The sequence below is a fragment of the Nyctereutes procyonoides genome, unplaced genomic scaffold (genome assembly GCF_905146905.1).
Source record: "Nyctereutes procyonoides isolate TBG_1078 unplaced genomic scaffold, NYPRO_anot_genome, whole genome shotgun sequence".
Taxonomy (NCBI): Eukaryota; Metazoa; Chordata; class Mammalia; order Carnivora; family Canidae; genus Nyctereutes; species Nyctereutes procyonoides.
Genome location: NW_026575125.1, coordinates 75,238,848 through 75,258,433, shown reverse-complemented (window position 1 = coordinate 75,258,433; position 19,586 = coordinate 75,238,848). Strand labels below are relative to the sequence as shown.

General features: G+C 42.0%; 1 protein-coding gene across 2 annotated transcripts; it reads right to left on the bottom strand.

The window, feature by feature from the left end:
• Positions 1 to 2,301: 2,301 nt before the first annotated feature.
• On the bottom strand, positions 2,302 to 17,697 carry PLP1 (proteolipid protein 1). Of its 2 annotated transcripts, none has more exons than XM_055338866.1 (7): positions 17,551 to 17,697; positions 8,373 to 8,559; positions 7,389 to 7,650; positions 6,153 to 6,321; positions 5,567 to 5,640; positions 4,717 to 4,782; positions 2,302 to 3,599 (listed from the first exon to the last, which is right to left on the bottom strand). In XM_055338866.1, exons 1-7 carry the CDS (start codon positions 17,552 to 17,554, stop codon positions 3,528 to 3,530), a joined length of 834 nt encoding a protein of 277 aa, XP_055194841.1. In that variant the 5' UTR covers positions 17,555 to 17,697; the 3' UTR covers positions 2,302 to 3,527. The 2 variants fall into 2 exon arrangements, with proteins under 2 accessions (XP_055194841.1, XP_055194842.1); XM_055338867.1 differs by having other exon boundaries at positions 7,494 to 7,650.
• Positions 17,698 to 19,586: the final 1,889 nt, after the last annotated feature.

The window sequence follows — 19,586 nt, the reverse complement described above, 5'->3', positions numbered from 1 at the left end:
ATGAATGAACAATCGTTGCTTTAGCCAAAGCTGCAGCATCCACATCCTGCAGAACTGCACTCAGTGCTGACCCTGAAGATAGGAAAAGTAATACAACTGATGCTGTAAGAAAATGTTTCTTGTTTATACTGCTGCGTCTTGATCTTTGGCTGATCTAAGCACAAAGAGAGCTCTTTCAGTTCAGAGAAAGGAGGTTTATGGTATGTGGGAGAGCTAAGAACAATGCGCTCGATTGATAGACTGGAGATGCACTCAGCTTCTGAGAGCCTGGAAACTCCATCTGTAGATCGGTCCCAGAGGGCAGAGCCAAATAAGGGCAGATGGAGAACATGGCTTTCTTGGGAACTGGCTTTCTGCTGCTCTGAAGCAAAAATATATTCACTCTATAGTACCCTGAATCAATTCTCCAAAATATGGTGCTGTAGCCTTGTTTGCCAGTGTCTAAAAATAAGTCCTTGTCATATTTTCATGCTTTTTGTCTTAAAGTCATCCAACCAGACTTGCTTGCAGAATATTAATTGTGCTGAAGCAGAAAGCATGAGATTAAACTGAAACTACTTTTCAACAGAGCTCCTTAACTGACAACTGACTTGTTGCCCCCAGCTAGTCTCCTTTCTCTACAATCACGCCCCTTGCCAGCTGCAACTATGTGATAACAACTCTATTACTAATTTTAAGGCAGCTTTCTTTGAGTTTGTCAGTAGAATGCTGTCCAAGAGTGTGATATTCTAGCTTAGGGCTTAAAAAGGGAGTAAATGCGGTGTCCTAAGTGGGCTAGTAGGCTGGCCATCCAAGGTAACAGATATCACTAACTTACTTCAATACTGCCTCTGCTGCTGAATGTGTAAATTTACGTTGTCCTTACCATATCTACTCTGCCCCTACCTCAAGCCTCTCATCCAGTACTTTTCAGATAAAACTAAGTATTATTTATGTATGAAGCACTAAGGGCTCATTAATGGAATATCCAAACAATTGAAAGAGAAGGTAGCAATAACTTAATGCTCAACACACCAGGACTGGGGTTCCATTATCATATTAAAGTAACTATATTTGAGTCTGAATGAGCAGAACACTCTGAAACCCAACTTCTAAGAGAAAAGAAACCTTAAAACAGGCATGTCCAGGCATATAGGCATTTGCTATATATACTTGAGTAGAAGTTCCCAGGTACTAAGACCTGAGTTCTACCAAAAAACAAACAAACAAACAAACAAACAAACAAACAAAAATGAACAAAAGAACCCACCTGAGTTCCAGCCTAAGCTCAGGTATGTGCTTATTTTCTTGAGTAATTTACTGTGACTATTTCTTGGTGTTCTAAGCTATAAAAAAATAGAAGTGATTTATCTATTCTTTTTCTCAGAAAATTGTGAAAATGATGGATGACCTGAAACATAAATAAGCTCCTTGAACAAAGCACAATAAAGGTCTAATTATTTGAGTTTTTATTGTGGGGTTAAACAAAACAATTCACTCAAAGGACACGATGTTTGAGAACATTCTTAATTTTATTTTTCTTTAATTTTATAAAATTCATTTTGTAAGATAAGTTCCTAAAAGTTTATCCTTTATGTGTGTTAAAATTGAAATTCTATATCAGAAATGAAGGAAACACTTTCAGTTAACTCTCCTTGTGTGTGTATATGTGTGTATGTATGCATGGGAGGTTTTCAGGGAAGGGTCGGTTATTTGTTATGTTATTAAATCAAAACAAAACACAAGATATGGATTATTCCACTTTCCTTGATCTTGATTGGTTTCTTACAGATCCTTTTCCATCTCCTCCCTCTATATATTCTGGAAGCTTATCTTGTATATTGGTCTAAAAACAAATATTAAGTACCTTTTTGTAAATATCTTACATCTCCTTAAATACTGCTGAAACCACTTTGGGGGGATAAGAAACAAAACAACTCTTTACAACAAAAGAGTCACACCTACAGTCATATCCGTAAAATCTTCCTTTCAATAAAGACCAATCAGCCTCTTCTTTTTTAACCCAAAGCTAACAAATGCAGAAAGAAAAGTCTTAAACCTGGGAATTATTCAGGTTTCCAACTCTTTCCACCTTTCCATTTCCATGGAAGCTTACCAACTGAATAGCTGATGGCTGGGGCATTCCGTTATGTGGTCTATACTAAGAATAACCTGTATGTTAAATCTGACTTTAACACACCAAGTTAACACTGCTAAATCAAATCACCCCCCACTAGCTTAAAAAGATCAATCAAATAGGTTATTCCAATTGAGGTTCAAATTCATCAATTCTGTTTCTTCAAAGAGCAGAATAATTTGGAGAAAATCTAGTAGATGTATGGAACTAGCCAATTTTAAATGTTATTTGCAATGTTTAACGTTCAATATTCCTTTGTTAGAGAATCATAATCAAAGAATCATTCTCTAGACCCTTCTGGTACAACCCCAAACAAGTGATAAGCAAACCGGAAAATGTGAAATATGCATCGTTCTGAAACAAATCAAGATCTTCAAATCATCTTCTGTAACTGAATGGCTAATACCCCATGAAAAGAGCACCATTGTGAAGATATGACAGAGGCCAGAGTATACAACTAATTAACAGAAAAAAGACATGCTATCCAAAGAGTTATCTATCCTGTGTCTACCAGAGGGCTGGGTCAGTTTACACCATTAGCAACTAACAACTGCTGTTCCTTAGGCCAGTCTTTTTTTCATATGAGCTAATTTCTCTCCATTCTAAGCTCCTTGGAAACCACAGGGTTGTCATGGTAGCTGTTATCAAGGAGAAGGGAGTGAGAAGATGCTGACAATACCCTGCTTCTCTTCTTTAATAAGGTGTAAGGCCAGCTGCCCCCTTGGTCTACACAGACACTACGATCCCTTATGCTATAAAGTAGGCTGAGTTAGGGCTTAAATAGTCCATCACCATCAGGGTCAGTGCTCTCTTTCTATGCGTGAAAGATCCTTGCTTTGACCCCCTTCTCCCAGCTGCAATAGGTAGATTTGGGCAAATGCTCTTATTGTTTTGTTAGCATTCTTTTTTTCTTCTTCTATCTTCAGTGGTAATAGGGAAAAAGGAGTAGGTTTTCTGTTTTGTACACTAAGGAGTATATATTTGGCCCCAACAGATGTCAAGGGGACCAGATACATCCCTTCTCTCTACCTGAGCATCTTTCTTTCCACTTTGTTTCCATCAGTGGAAGTGCCCTTTGAGGAGAAAACACTTCCTGGTCCTCAGGAGATGCTTGAAAATTGAATTAGAGCCTCCATTCCTTTGTGACTTGCAGCTGGGGAGTCACCATCTGAAGCATTTCCCATTTCTAGCAGGAACCAGCTGTGAAGCAAAATGACTAAAAGAGGTATGTAAGAGGGGAGAGTCCACAGAGAGACATTAATCACCACAAGACTCTCCTTTCTTGTTACACTCGTCAAGTAAGAAGAGGGCCAATCAGTGGCAAAGGCAAAGAGTTAACATGGGAGATGCAGCATTGCAGGCTGTGCGGTTAGAGCCTCGCTATTAGAGAAAGGGAAATTTCTACAGGAGATCAGAACTTGGTGCCTCGGCCCATGAGTTTAAGGACGGCAAAGTTGTAAGTGGCAGCAATCATGAAGGTGAGCTGTAGAAACAGAAGAGAAATATGAGTGAGAGTAGAAAAGAAAGCTCTCCCTCCTCCAAAGCTTTTGGGAATGAGGAAGGGTAGAAATAAAATCAGTTAAAGAAAGGTAAAACCCCTGATCTGCAAAAAGCAACATGTCCCAGGTTTTCACCCTACATATTTGACTAGAAGTCCCCTCTGAGACATTTCCTTCTAATGTCTCAGACCCAGAGAATCAACCTGACAAGGATTTATCCCATTCTCATGCTAAGCCTGGCACTGGGTTTTCTCAGGAAAGTGATCAATGCATGGGCTCTGCCATCATCCTATCCACATGTCTGAGTGACCTGAGTTATCCACAAGCTGCTTGCTGCAGACACACAGCCACAATGTGCATCACAGCCCTCTCTGCTGAATGCATCAATTTATTTTACTGAATGAAGAACAGCTCAAGTTTGTATAAATGCCTCAGCAGTAGGGGCCATGAGTTCTGCGAGCTTATCCTTATCACTACTGATTTAATGACTACAGATAAATTCCTTCACCCTTCAGTGCCCTAGGTCTTTAATCTGAACAATGAATGTACCCCCCACTGACTGCACTGTAACATGGGTCAGCAGGACCTGGAGCATAGCATCACTTGTAGTGATAACAGTTCTAATAATGCTAGAAGGTCCTCCTAGTGTTCTAGGAGAGTAAGTAAATCCCCTGGAGAGTGCTCAAGGTGGATTCATATTGATAGCATATAGAATTCCAGGCTTTGGCAAATCACATTTAGTCATGTTTCGTTGTTCCCGTCACTCATCTGGCCAGGATGTGTTGAGAATTAACCGCAATTTATGACTGCAAAGCACTTGGCAATATTACATGCTCTGCAAATGCTAAGTATTCTCATGTCTGACTATTAATCTCTCACCTTCTCTTTTTTCACACTACTTTTCTTGTTACTGTCTAATTCCTGAAGTTTTTCTGCCTTGCCAACCCAAAGTAGCAGTTCACAGTCTACATTTTGTTGTCTCTTCCCAGGTGCTTCTCTCCAGCACAGCAAGGTTAGGAATCTTTCTTTTTGCTTTTCAGCATAGCTGTACCCAAGCTATCCCAGGACCATTTATTTGCCAATATCATTGAGACAACTCACCAGGGAAACCAGTGTGGCTGCAGCCCCCACAAATGCAGCAATAAACAGGTGGAACGTCATTTGGAACTGTAAAAAAAAATGCAATAGGGAGAAGAGTTTCTTGCAACTGCAAAAATATGCTCTGCTATAGATCATGCATGCAGCTTTCTCAATGTGTTGATATCTTTCTGTGTTAATTCTGCCTCTTTAAACTGTCACTTCCCTGAGTGTAGGCCTCCTGCTCCTGTATGTCACAGCACCTAGCCCCATAGCACCCAGAACACAGGCTACTCATAAAGCACTCATAAAATATTTCTAATCAACTGGTTCCCTATGGTTGTACCCAGGATCCCCAAGTTTAAAGTCACAGTTTAAAGTTTTAAATGTTTAAAGTTACTGCCTTCTTCCTCAGGATTTACTCTTATTCCCCTGCCTCATGTGTACATGACATCCATTCCCAAATATAGTATTTTCCTCTTTCAAGTGTACTTTTTGTTTTGCTTCTCATTAGACATGGAGAGATTCCAAACTGAAAGTGTTTTGTAAAACCTATGAGTGTTTCTACACACAAATCATTTTCTTGATGAGGTTTTTAACTAAAAGAATAACTTTTTTCATTTAGGGGATTTTGTCATTAAGCTCTTTCTTTACCTAATCCTACAAATTTTCCCTTTAAAGAAGGAAGTCTTGGAATGGAAGGCTTTCTATGCAGCTCCAGGGAAAATAGATGTTTTAACATCTATGCTCAAAATCCAGCAAAAAATAAAAACACATAAAAAAACAACTCTGATTTTTAAAATTAAAGGCCATGGGTAGGACTTTGTATGGTACTAGCCATTCCATTGTAGAAGAACTCAAATGACCCACTCACCTCAGCTGTTTTGCAGATGGACAGAAGGTTGGAGCCACACACTTTGCCAGGGAAAGCATTCCATGGGAGAACACCTGAGTAAGACATACAAGTTAACCAGGGTGAGCTTCAAGAAGTTGTGGGCTCCATGGAGATTTTCTTTGAGAGCCCTTCTTCCATCTTTAATCATCTTGGCTGAAAAGTGGGATCCTACCAACAATCAGGATCCTCTTTTGTAAAGATTTGCAAAGAAGAAGAAGCAAGAGGAGGAGGAGGAGGAGGAAGTGGAGGAGGAGGAGGAGGAAGTGGAGGAGGAGGAGGAGGAGGAACTGAACAGTTGTGTAATCTTGTGTTTGTTATTGAAATGTACTGCTTCTCAACCAGGCTAGAGCAGTGTGAACAGCCAAGAAAACTCCTACCACTTCCAAGAGAAGTTCCATACCAAGGGAAGAAATCTCTCCAATTTCAGTGGGGAAGGATTAACAAAGTAAGATCCAAGCATCCATAATATTTTTCTCTATAGTTATCACCCTTGTCATCCTAAGAAACAAATATATAGTGCTTTCATAGAAGGTAGGGAAGGTAAGGCCCCAATACCCTAACTCACCATACATTCTGGCATCAGCACAGAGACTGCCTATACTGGCAGAAGTCTTGCTGGGGAAGGCAATTGACTGGCAGGTGGTCCAGGTATTGAAGTAAATGTACACAGGCACAGCAGAGCAGGCAAACACCAGGAGCCACACAATGGTCAAGGCATAGGTGATGCCCACAAACTAAAACAATTGACATGGAGTGGTTAGAAATCAGCATCGGCCTGTAGACATTGAAACACAAACTGGGAGATCCTGGAGTGGTGTGTGCCAGATATGAAACCAGGTTCCAGGGATCTCCACCAAATGAAATTAGTAATTAGGGCACCACTGCCAAATGTCATTGGCAGTATCTACTAGAAAACTGGCCCCAAGTGTGATGGAGGGTGGGGGGAATGGGTGGGGGTTGGAGTGAGGAGGATCCCTGGGTTAGAGAGGCTTCAGGAGATTTTGTTTTGGGCAGATAAGATGTAAAGAAATCAAAACAGATCTTGAAAGAAAGTCGTGCCATTTCTTGCCTTATGCTGAGCTTAGAAAATGTTCCTTGGCATAGGGGACAGTCACTGAGCAAAGCCAATAGGAGGTTTAAATTTCAGATCCCAAAACCATTCTAAGCCAACTGCTGGCCACAAAAAATATCACCATAACCCACAGATATTCAATCCCCAAAAGATCTTAACTCTAGAGACTGAAAAGCAATGTGTGCCTCACCAGAAGCATGGATAACCCTCAGACAAAGATGAAGCATTAAATATGTAGATCCATGCTAGTTTCCTCTGGGACCTCCAACAGTGCAGAATCCCAGAATATTGTGAATTCCACCTTGGAGCAGAATTACTTAATCTCCATGATCTACCCTCCCTCTCAGATCAGGTGCCTGCATTTCAATCCCATGAGTAGCATTTAGGCTCTTAGGAGGTCAAATCTAATTTTGCTGTGGTCCTTGTTAAGAGAAAAGTAAAGGAATACCAACAGATGGCTTAGAAATAGTCTGATTTTATGAAGTGTTCACAAAACTTATGCTTTTAATTTTTTGAGATGAAATTTTCTAGGGAACTTTTGAAAGGTGAGGCTAAGCCAGCTGGGCACCACGTTCTTCCTGACCTTCTCGTTCGGCTGTAGCCATCACTTCCTCACTCAAAAGCCAGGCCCCTAGAGAGGACCCAGCCTTGGGTGGGGATGAGGCCACAGACTCACGCCCAATTGTCCCCCACCCCTTGTTATTGCCACAAAATCCTGAGGATGATCACCTTGTCGGGATGTCCTAGCCATTTTCCCAAACAATGACACACCCGCTCCAAAGAATGAGCTTGATGTTGGCCTCTGGAACCCCTCCCCTTCTGGCCCCCTGTTACCGTTGCGCTCAGGCCCTTGCCGCAGATGGTGGTCTTGTAGTCGCCAAAGATCTGCCTGACTGCACCGGTGGTGTAGAAGCCCTCAGCCAGCAGGAGGGCCCCATAAAGGAAGAAGAAAGAGGCAGTTCCATAGATGACATACTGGAAGGCATGGATCCTGCATTAACAGATAAACAAAAGATATCAGGAAATCATACTAATTGAGGACAGTTCCCTTCCTGCATAAGTAAGGTGGACACTTGAGTGAGCACCCAAATGAGGCTAGGGATTCTTTAGAGGAATCGCTAGGTTCCTCCACTCCTTGCTTACCCTGTGACCTAAAGAACTGAGGTCCTATTCTCCTTGGCCTGACCCCTCAGAGATGTTCCCTCAGAGAAGAAAGAAGAAAGAAGCTAGACCAGGAGGAAGAGGGATGAAGGAATAGGGGTCTAATGTGCTAGGAACACAAAAGTCTCAGTATGGAGGCTGAGCAGACTCAAATGGTATGTCAAACCAAGAGCAGCAGCCCCAATCTGTCTAGTCATTGTACCTTCCTTGAATTCTCCGTACCTATCACTGCAGAGGCTCCAACTCAGTCAATGTTACCCTATGGGCAGAAGTTAGAACATGTGGTACTAAGTAAGTGCAGTGGGAGGCAGGCAGTGAGAAGTGGGCTGGCAGGCAGATAGATCTCCCCTTTCTGATTTTGGCACTTTCCCCTCATTCAGGACCTCAGATGGGGCATAAGTGAAATCTGCAAACAGAGGGGAGACTCAAGAATCCTGTCTGGCTCCACATTTAATCCCCTGCTAATCACTAAGGTACTAATGAGTTCTATATGTTTTCAGGGAGAGAGAAAAAAAGAGAGGATAGGATAGGGGTAGGATAACAGGTACTTACACATTGATGAGATACTCATAGTCCTGGTAGTTTTTGGAGAAATAGGTCTCAATTAGCTTTTCTGTGCCAGTTAATGCTTCATGTCCACAGCCACAGAACAGTGCCACCCCAAAGAAACATAATCCAGTGGCCACCAGGGAAGCAAAGGGGGCCCCTACGAGACATCTTGCACAGCACTCTAACAAGCCTGGGGAAGAAGAAGAGAAAAAGTCAGGGATGTTCCATAAGTAGCTCATGCCACTCATACCTCTCTGTGGAACCAATCAAGCCCTGTGCTCATGTGCACAGATGGAGTAGTCACCCCTGAGTCCCAAAGCAGGAGAGTCTCCAACTTTAGGCTTCTGGAATGTGAGATTGACCCAAAAACCATTACTTTGTTCCATTCTTAAAAATAAGTCCTTACTTTTAATTCCCAGAATGTATTTTTTTTAATCAGTCATCAAAGTAGCAAGCTAGGGAGATGATGCAATCATCCTCTCCTTTCTTATTCTGATTTGTTTGTTTTAGTCATTTATCAGCTCTTATGGAGTATTTACTATATGCCCAGCATTGTGCTAGGTATGATGAGAGATATGAAAACATAAAAGACATAGACTGCCTTATGTGAATCTTTTGTTTACTGAGAAGAATGAGCTAGGTAGACCTAATATTTTTAACTAATGATTTCAGGCAGACAAATAAGTGGTTACAGAAGTTAAATGCAATAAAAATTCCACAAAGGGATGGATGCAGGATAGAGATACTGGTATTGTCAGACAGGATTTGAGCCTTGGAGAGCACTCCAGGTGGGGGAAACTTTGAAAATTGCATGCTCCTGGGTATTCCTGAACATTGTGTATATTTGTTGCATGGAATGCTTGCTTCTTTTTCATGCAGAATATTATATGGAGAGCAGTCCACAGTGAAGGAGGAAACTGGTAGACAGCAGGAGATGGTAATGGGAGGGTGACTATTATTCACAGTAATAAAAATGCAAGCTTAATGATTTTATAACACTTTGTATGGCTGATTTGTGCCCCTATATTGCAGCTTGGCCAATGTCTGCACCCATGGGTTTTTACTGGAGTTCTGTCAAAACAGATACAGAAAGACTCTATACAAAGTCAGCAAAGCATGAAACATCTTTCTGGCATGACAAAAACACACCAGAGCCTGGGAACACAGATGTCTCAAAGTGCTAAGGGTCTCTGAGATATCAAGACCTGTTACCCCCGGCCCCATGCCAGTGCTGCTGAGAAACAGGAAAGGCACACAAGAAGTCATAGATTCTAAGAACAGCTGTGCCCCAAGTACCAGCCTCATGTTGTAAGTGCCACATGGAGCAAAACTTAACAAATGTCAAGTAGATGGCTGACTAGATGAGGAAAGGGTGGCTTCCTCAGGCCACTTGGCCAGATCCCAAATATATATGCATATATATTGTGTGTGTAAATGTGTGTGTGCGTGCTGATTTTATTCATCAATTCATGTATCATATATGTGAAATATTTTTATATATAATATATATATTAATTATATGCACATATACAGCTGATGTGCTGAGAAGTTGCTTTTGTTTTTTTATAAATTTATTTTTTATTGGTGTTCAATTTGTCAACATATATAACCCAGTGCTCATCCCGTCAAGTGCCCACCTCAGTGCCCATCACCCAGTCACCCCCACCCCCCGCCCACCTCCCCTTCCACCACCCCTAGTTCGTTTCCCAGAGTTAGGAGTCTTTGATGTTCTGTCTCCCTTCCTGATATATCCCACTTATTTTTTTCTCCTTTCCCCTTTATTCCCTTTCACTATTTTTTATATTCCCCAAATGAATGAGACCATATAATGTTTGTCCTTCTCCGATTGTCATATTTCACTCAGCATAATACCCTTCAGTTCCATCCACATCGAACCAAATGGTGGGTATTTGTCATTTCTAATGGCTGAGTAATATTCCATTGTATACATAAACCACATCTTTTTTATCCATTCATCTTTCGATGGACACCGAGGCTCCTTCCACAGTGTGGCTATTGAAAAGTTGCATTTGGAAAAGCATGTTGGAACTCTTTATAAAAAGAAAGCAAACTGTACTAATTTCTAGGTTTGAATTTTTATCCAAAGCTCACTTGTCCATGCCACAGTAGCAAAGACTAGGGGAGTCCTTTGCCTGACCCTCTTAATACCAGTACAGTTTCTTTTTAGCCCTGTGTGCTTAAACATCTGTTGATTTGTGTGGCTGATGCAATGTGAACAGATCTTGAAGGGCCAGAGTATCTCTACGAAGGAAAAGTTGAGGTAGAAGCATTCATCACTGTTTTCAGAGTCACAGAATGACTGAATTCTATTACCCATCATCCCCTAAAATGACAAGCCCTTCTTTGGTCCTCAAAGAGCCTCTTGCTCAAGGATTCTGGTATGTGACACCAGACATGGGGTTCAGAAGCCCAAGGCAAGCAGAGTAAATAGCTAATATTTGCAGCAGAACTGAATTTTCATCCTTTTCCAAGAACTGAAGAACTGCTGTCAGATAATTTGCCCTCTATGGAAAGTAATCCATTTGTAGCTATGCTGCTGTAGGGGAGGCAGAGTTTACTTAGTATGAACTTTGCACTAGTGCTTAGTAAGGGTGCTTCATCAGAGCTGGTCCACAGTGCATAGTGTGTGTGTATGTGTGTATGCATGCGCATACATGCAAGCATGCAAATGTGTACATGCACACATGTATATACTAGAAGGAAAAACACAGCAGTTGAAATTGATTATTGTTCTCAGGAAACATTCCAGAAATTGATCTTCCTCTTTCTCACAGGTTAAGATATGAGATGCATCCTGTAAGTTAAAAGGAGCTTGGAAATAAACAGTGCTGCCATTTTCCTACTCTGTCTATCCAACTTTTCCCTACCCCCAAACTCTTAAAGTCTTCTAGTAAAGAAGGTTTCTGAAGCCTGAGGGTGGGGGGAGGAGAAGGTCAGTGACCCCTCTGTTCCCTCTCTCCCCAGCACAGGGTCAGGGCTTGGTCAGAGACCTCCATAGCTCTGCTGCACAAAGAAGGCTTGTTTTTCCCTGAGATCCCAGGAGCCTCATTGGTATTCTGCAGGGGCCTGCAGGCCTGGGGGTGGGGAGGGGGTCAGACCCAGGGAACAATGGCAGAACTGTTTATTTAGCCCAGAGTAAGGACAGCCATCCATCCTAGCAAGTGACCGTCCTGTGCCACTTACCCCAGCTTTTTCACCCTGGGAAGAGCTAAATGGCTCAGGTGTGATCAGGGATGAAGGAACTTGAACTCTTGCTAGCCAAACAGGGAATTCCACTATAAGTTTTAGCTGATGTCCTCTCCAGGGTTGTAAAGATAAGGAAAAATCCTCTTTAGTGTATCTGATCCCTTGATCATCATCCAAATAACTAGAGAGTGTCATATGTAGTGTCCTTACTGGGTGATAAAGGGCTAGGCCTTGGAAGCAACTCTGGATTATCAACTGATATGTTTTCTTTTTACATGCATTTTTACTCTATTTTCTTAGGCCTCAAATAATTTAGTACCCCTTTCTGCTGCACTGCCACTCAAAGCAAGGGACAAGAAAGACATAGGTTTTAATGAGTCTTTAACATGGAGTTGAAAATAAATGGCCCCGGATAAATCATTCTGGAGCTCTACATAGTTCAATATCAGTATACACATTACATGTATATCTCTTCATAAATGAAATGTTGGTTCTGGGGGGTATTTAAATTCAGCAGAAGTGAAGAATCTGTCAGTCTGACTAAGCAAAAAATCAACTTTTGAATTCCAACTGGGAAAACCTCAGAACATGAAAAAAAAGTGTCTTGGTGTTATTCTATATGTTGGCAAATTGAACACCAATAAAAAATAAATTTATAAAAAACAGTGTCTTCATCAAAGTAGTTGACAATTAAAACATTCTGAGAAAAGTCCATTGGGCCCACTTTGATTTTTCACAGCCCAAGAAATGTCCTTGAGAATGTGTGAACCATAGCTTAAAGATACAAACTCTCCATTTCAGCACCCTTCATGGTTGAAAGGGTATTGGTCTGATTCAGGAAGGCTGTGAGGAATAGTGGACTTCTTTGGCTCTTTCAAGAGACATGCTCACATTTCCAGGCTAAGTACAATAGTCACATGGTAGAGTTGGCATGAAAGAACTACATAGTAATAATATTACCCAATGCAATTCAATTGGATTAAACTGCCTGACTTGGATGAGAGGTCATAGAGAAAAATAATAACCCTTTCCAGTGTTTTCCTTTCATTTATTTTGATGTGGATTCAGTGCAATTATTTTTTTGAGATTTTATTTATTTATTCATGAGTGACACAGAGAGAGAGGCAGAGACATAGGCCGAGGGAGAAGCAGGCTCCTTGTGGGGAACCCAATGTGGGACTCAATCCCAGGACCCTGGGATCACGATCTGAGCCAAAGGCAGATGCTCAACCACTGAGCCACCCAGGTGCCCCTGACTCAGTACAATTATTAAGCATATTTGTAGTAAGCTGGGCACTATGAGAAACAAAAGGGAATTATAATGCCAAATTCCTTTCTTCAATGACCTTTCAGTCTTGTTGGGGAGAACAAACTTATGTCTGTGAATCAAAGACCAACCAAAGCTACCTATAACTTATGTTAAAATGTATATGACCAAAATATATATATATGACCAAGTCCTGTGGGCAAAAGTAAGCAAAGGGGAAATACTCAGTGTTGGCTAGATTCATCTGCACACTTCCAAAATGAGTCTAATCAATTTGTGATAGAACTTCAAGCCCTAAAAAAAAAAAAAAAAGAACTTCAAGCCCTTCTGACCAATGCTCTTCACAGAAATCTGACAAAGATCAACAGGACCATTGTTAGTCTTATCCAGATCCCTGTCCATCCAAGGCACTATGTTGATCCTGATGCTGTCTCTTTAAGCAGGAGCCAAGAGCTCTCAAGCCCTCCCTCCTTTCCCATGCCCTGGGAATGCCTTAAGGACCAGCTCCATGATGGAAATTCAGTGTGAATCTGGGAACTTATCAAAGGGAGGAGAGGAAGGGCTTTCATCAAAAGAGATGGTAGAAAGAGACTAATTGTGCCTTGCACAATTCCCAGCCTGTCCCTTGAATCCAGCTGACAAAGGATGAGATAGAAGAACCCTATACAATAGAGCTAAACAACAGGCAGGCTCATTGAGTGAAAAACTGGCCCCATCTCCCTAAGTCTCTAATCTGCACTACAGTCTTACCCTCCTCCCAGAATCCACCCCTTAACCTCACTCCATGAACAGAGGCCTCCTTGATTGGGGCCTATACCAGTTGACAGGGCCAAGATGCTAAAGCAACCGTGACTGGTACTGGGGATAGATGGGGATCAGTGGGTGGGTTCTAGGAGTAAAACAACAATCATCAGGAGGTACCAGAGACAAAGACTTTTGCTTCTGGCCTTATTCTGGTCAGACAAAGCCCTGCCTGTAATATTGTCCTCTCTGTGAAATCAGCACTTATACCACATTCAAGTGGTGGAAAGGGGCCCTGCAGCCACTAGGACATGGGAATCCAAGCCTGATGGATAGTCAAGTCCTATGGATAAATTTAAATGAAAAGGAATCTCAGCCTATTCGTTGTACTGATATTATTATTACTATAACAACAGCATTTGGGCCAACTTGTTTCCTATACTCCCCACTTCACCCCAAACACACACACACACACACACACACACACAGATGCCAATATATACCCAAACATGGAGAGGTTTGAATAGAACCTTGATTATTAAACTCTATCCCTGACATATTGTCTTTATCTTGCCCAATTATGCAGAGGTAAAAGAGAAGCACCTGACAATAAGCTAAGAGACAATATTTTCTATACCTTCTTCCTTAGGTCACTCTCTTACCATTTCCTTCTCTCTCCTTGTTTGCAGTGTGAAGCTGATCTGGGAAACCTTGTTCTCTTCCTTGGGATGTCACTGATTCTTTTCCAGAGCTCTGCCTAGCAGAGAGCTCAGAGGCAAGTACAGAGCTGAGATCACTCTTAGGACCATTTTCAAATAACCAAGGAGGAATTAATTAATCAGTACTTGCAGAGTGTTTGAGGTAAGTTTGGCACTCGGGAGGCCCTAACAATGGGAAAGAAAGGAAAACCTACTCTGTTTCCCTTCCATGCTGACGTGACCTTATCTGATCGTGCCACTGCCCTGACTTGATCTTCTCTAGATCTGAAGTTCTGTAGGCAAGGAGGGCATTTCTACAGTTGCTTTCTTTAAAGACCAAAAACTACACCTTGGGGATGGTTTTCAGGGCTTCAATATAACACACAAAAAGGCAACGAGGGAAAAAGATGCCACTGGCTGGGTGCCAGTGCTTTGATGGATTTAAACACTATATGTCCCTTCCCACCCATCTCTCAGGGGTTCTTAGACCTTATTACTACTCACATAGTTTTGACAGAGTAGTTCTAGTAATCAAGCTCTTGAGTAAACTTCCAGGTTTCATAGCCCAGAGCCAGGGCAAAAGCTCCTCTAAGCAGAGCAGGCATTTCAGTCTGCCTGGCTCTCTAAGAGTTTCTCTGGCTCTGCAGGGCCAAGGTGGGGAATGGGGTGGGGAAGGCTGTCAAAATCATTTTAGTCATTGTCTCTAGGAAGAGTGAGTATGCTGTTTTGGATCTGGTATTCTTGTGGCATTTTCTGCTCTTGGCATTCTTGTGGCATTCTTGCCATCCTGGTGGGATTCAGTTAGTCTGCCAAAATTTTGTAAAACTGGACCCCTGCTTTGTATCCACACTTCTTTCTTTTCTGGGCTACCCTCACTTAGTCCATACCAGACAAAACTACACTGCTCAGCAAATAGCCACCTTTAGAGGGAAGCATCACAGTCTGGTTACCAGGGTAACAGCCACTGTTCTCAGACAACAGGCTTGCAGGATCCAATGTTTTGCTGTTCAGTAATGGCATTGTGTTACTGAGCAGAGAATAATCAGATACTGCTCTTTAACTCTTTTTCAGTTCCATTGTTATCCCAAACGCTCATTTGGAACATCCTCTTCCCAAGTCAGGACAAGGTTTAATGAATTATCATTTCCCCCATAAACCTTTTATATAGACAATACTGAATTCAGTGTTCCTCTCTGCTTCCCATCCTACAGGATTCTATGTGGTTGAGGTAGTGAGCTCTCTGTTTCTGGGGGTAATTAAGGAGAGGCCATAGCAACATTTAATTGGCTGCTATAGAAAAGAATTTTGCCTTGAGAATTGGCTGAGGCAGCTTCTAAAGTTCCTTCCAATCCCAGATTCCATGATATAATTTGCCTACTACAATCGTTAAACAGCCATGTGCTCCAGGTTTGGAGTGTACTCCTTGTTAGATATGTTCTATTATTTACAAAGTACTTAAGATACTTTGTTACCAAATAATTGAAAACTCAATGACTACACTGTCATGTGCACCTGGCCCAAAAATTGTCCACCTCCAAAATCTGGGATCCAATATACAATCTCAACTGTGCCCTTATCTGTGGCAATCTCCCTTGGAGATTCCCCTGGAAGCAATCATCCAGCCTCCATAACAGGGAACTGTCCCTGTGGTCACCTCATTTGTTCCTGCCTTTTCCTCACAGCTTTCATCCCCTGAGGAAGTAATATTTAGCATCGTTCTCTACTCCCTCTCCATTTTTTTAAATTCACAATCTACTTAATCAGCTGCCCTGACATTACATAGGGTTCCTGATGTCACCAAGCGTAGGAACTTAGTTCCTCTAACATTCACCTCTCACCTGGCCACACTCGGTCAAATGATTTTTACCCAAGTGCACAAAATATACACAAAGAAAGCCCAAACCACTTTGGAAAGAGTAAGAGTCAGCTTATACATGTGTTATTGTATAATGATTGGTATTATCATTATCTAAAATTGTTATAGAGGTTTCCCATTTTTACATCCACATCATTATTACTTGATTTTTACAACCCTGAAAGTAGACAAAGCAATTATTTTTATCCCCGTTTTCCATATGATAAAGTGATAATTCACTGTGACCTACCCAAGGTCATGAAGTTCATAAGTGGCAGATCTGGGATTTGAACCTGGTTGTGTTGATTCTAATCCAGTGCCCTCCTCTCTTAATTTTCCATGCAAAACACATGCTTCAAAGATCTCCCTCAGGATGAAACAACCTAAAGGCTGACACCAGCTTAATATAATCAAAAACCTTTCTCCATGGATGTTGCTGGAGTTTTCTGGGTACTACATATGATGGTGAATACATAGGACAATTAATTCTCACTTCATTTAGGATGCATTCAAGCTGCTATTCTTCTTTTGCCAAATGTGAGTGTTGTCTACATGTCTCCATGGCATCCTGTGTGGATAAAGATCCTTGTGCTCTGTATATCTTACTCTAAGTAGACGCTACCAAAGACCAGACCTTATAGCTTCTGTCTTTGTTCATAGAACCTGGAGAAGCCTTCAGTACTCAACCAAGTCAGTAAGAGTGCTAATGTCCCAGCAGCTTCCTTGTCATAGGAGGAATTTAGAGTCTGAATCATGTCCTTTGAAAGGCTAAGTCTGTGATTTTTGATAGATATGGTCACCCATATATGTATGTGTGCGTTTGCATGCACGTACACATATGCTACCCATATTGACTCCCCATGGTAAAGCCACTGAGGCAGGCCTTTATTTTCATTTCCTGGACCTGAGATTGGCCTTCTCACCCATAGCCAAGCCTGAGTTCCATCTTGCCCAATTCCCCAATTTCCTTCTGATGCTAAACAGGGTCCAAATTTTTTATCAAGCAAGCAGTTATTTTATACATCTGAGGGCTAGCCAACACTCATTTGTCTCCAGAAGAACCAGGGTTGTCAGCTGACCTAGCCATTATCAGGGCCTGAGAACAGGGGAAAAGAGAAGGTAGAGAGAAGTGAGGGGGTAGGAGGACACATGACCACATCCAACCCTCTGGGCACTCTCTCCAAGGACCTATGGTACTCTCCACGTGCTGCTGGAGTTCTTTGGCAATAAAGCTACATTCTCAGTACAGCAGAGAAAGGGTTAACCTAATTGAGTGCTAAAGAATTAAACAAAACAAGTGCCAAAAACACAACTCATTGAAACCATTGGAAACCCCAAGCCCTAGAGTTGGAAATTCTCTTGCAAATTTCTGTGCCTGTTTGAATCTTCCATGCTAAAGTCTTTGAAACTCACCCATATCTTTGGAACTCTGACTCCAATTGTAGCCAGCTGGCTAGTCTGCTTTGCGGCTGACTTTGTTCAGCTGGAAGGATCCTGGTCTCTCCAGTCTCCTTCTTCGGTCCTCTACTTTTTCTCTCTGAGTATCTTTGTCCTCTTCTCCTGCAATGAAAAGGGCTTTCTGATTGACAGCCAACCCCCTTAAAGAGACAGGCCTGCTTTCCTCCTCCTCTCCTCCTCCCCTTCTCCTCCCCTTGTCCCCACCTCCTTAGGGATACTCCCTTCTCTAAGGGCTTCATCTTCTTTTTCTGCTTTTAACTGAAAATTGTTTCATTTTCTGTTTTTCTCCTTTTCTCTAAGCCTTGTCTGTGTGGAATTTCACTTTGCTGCAGAGACATCTGGAAATGTGGTTTGGAGTAAAAATAAAAAAGAGGTCTTGGAAGCCTCCAACTGATGCTTGGGTCTATTTGGTATGGGATATGACAGCACAAGTGTCAGAAGCCATGGAAGTCGTAGCCCTGGCCAGAGGGTCAGGGTCAGAAACCTAGCTGTTATTCCCAGAGTCCTTCCAACTCTGCCCCAACCCCACCCCTCACTCTTAGCTTCTCTTGGCCCTGTCCACATTTCTCCTCTCCCTACTTCTTGGGAAAGAAGCATCCCTCACCCTACCCAGCAATAGAATCACAATAGAGAAGAAAAAAATTGTCTTTTAAAATAATTCCTTCCAAATCTTTCTTGGTTTCAACTGAATGAGGACAAAACACAAGCTGTTGATTCCATAAACAGATTTTGACCACGCTGGGGGAGGCTATAATTGTAAAAATTGTATAGATAGAATAACAGAAACCCAGAGAGAAGACAAGACCTATGCATGTTCACAGAATAAAGTAAAGAGGTCATTTAGGGATGTGGGTGATTTCCAAGGAGGTTAATTGACTTTGAGACAAATCACTAACACAATCTGGGAATCAGGTAGTCAATATCCCATCCTGAGACTGTAGTGTCATAAAAGAGCTAAGGCCAGGCTGGTGAGAGGCAGAGAGCAAGTTGGGGTGAGGCAGCAGCTGTCAATGAAGGTGGAGAGAAGGGGAAAAGAATTAAAGTGCTTGCCTCAGAGAAAAAAAAAACACTAAGAAAAAAATGGCCAAAGAAGCAAAAACAGGGGAACAATATATGAAATCTGCCCTGACAATAATACATGTTTCTAAAGACTGTGAAGATATTTGAGTGCCTAATATTAGGTGGGATTAGCCAGGGAAGGTTTTCTAGAAGAGGTGAATCTTAACCAGTGTCTATGTAGGCTCCTTGTTTGAGTTCCCTTCCCTTCAGGTGCCTCAGAGGAACACCATTCTCCTGATCCTGAGGGCCATATTCTCCCACAGGTAGCCTATAAGGAAACTGGTTGGCATATAATTTAAGGAGTATTTGTTGGAAGACTCTGGGGAAGAAGATATGACCCCTTCCTCATCACCATCAAAATTTCCCTATAGCTTTGCCTTGGGGATAGAGAGGAGAAGAAGGAGATACTGAACAGAGCCTACAATCATCCTGGGGAGGGGAGAGAGGCAAGATTGAATCTTACAGTTTTCTCTTTGGGCTGTGACCTTGGACCATGTTTTTGGCTTGGGCATTGCTATTAGGAAGTGGTTGAGTCTTCTATAGATGCCCCTGTGGCTTCACCCAGGTCCTGAATCCCACCGCAAAGAGAAAGGGTCCTTGGAAATGCCTCTTTTGCAGAAGTATATAGTGGCAGTTTTGTAGATCAGACTAGAATAAGACCACATGACTGATGGTAGAAGCTCCCAGGACCCCTGACCTCGCTATACCTGCTCTCCAGTCATAGACTCTGCCTGTTGAGGAAGCTGGGTTGTAGGATTTTGCCAACAATTAACTTCTGGATGATCATTATCAGAATAGCCTTGGAAGAGAGGGAGGACCAAAAGCAAGAAGTCACCAGATGTGTGCCCTCAGCTCCTCAGATGGCAGAAGGAACTGAGTCCAAACTTTGGGATTCTGATTTAGGCAATGAGAGAGATGGTTTTTCATGGCTC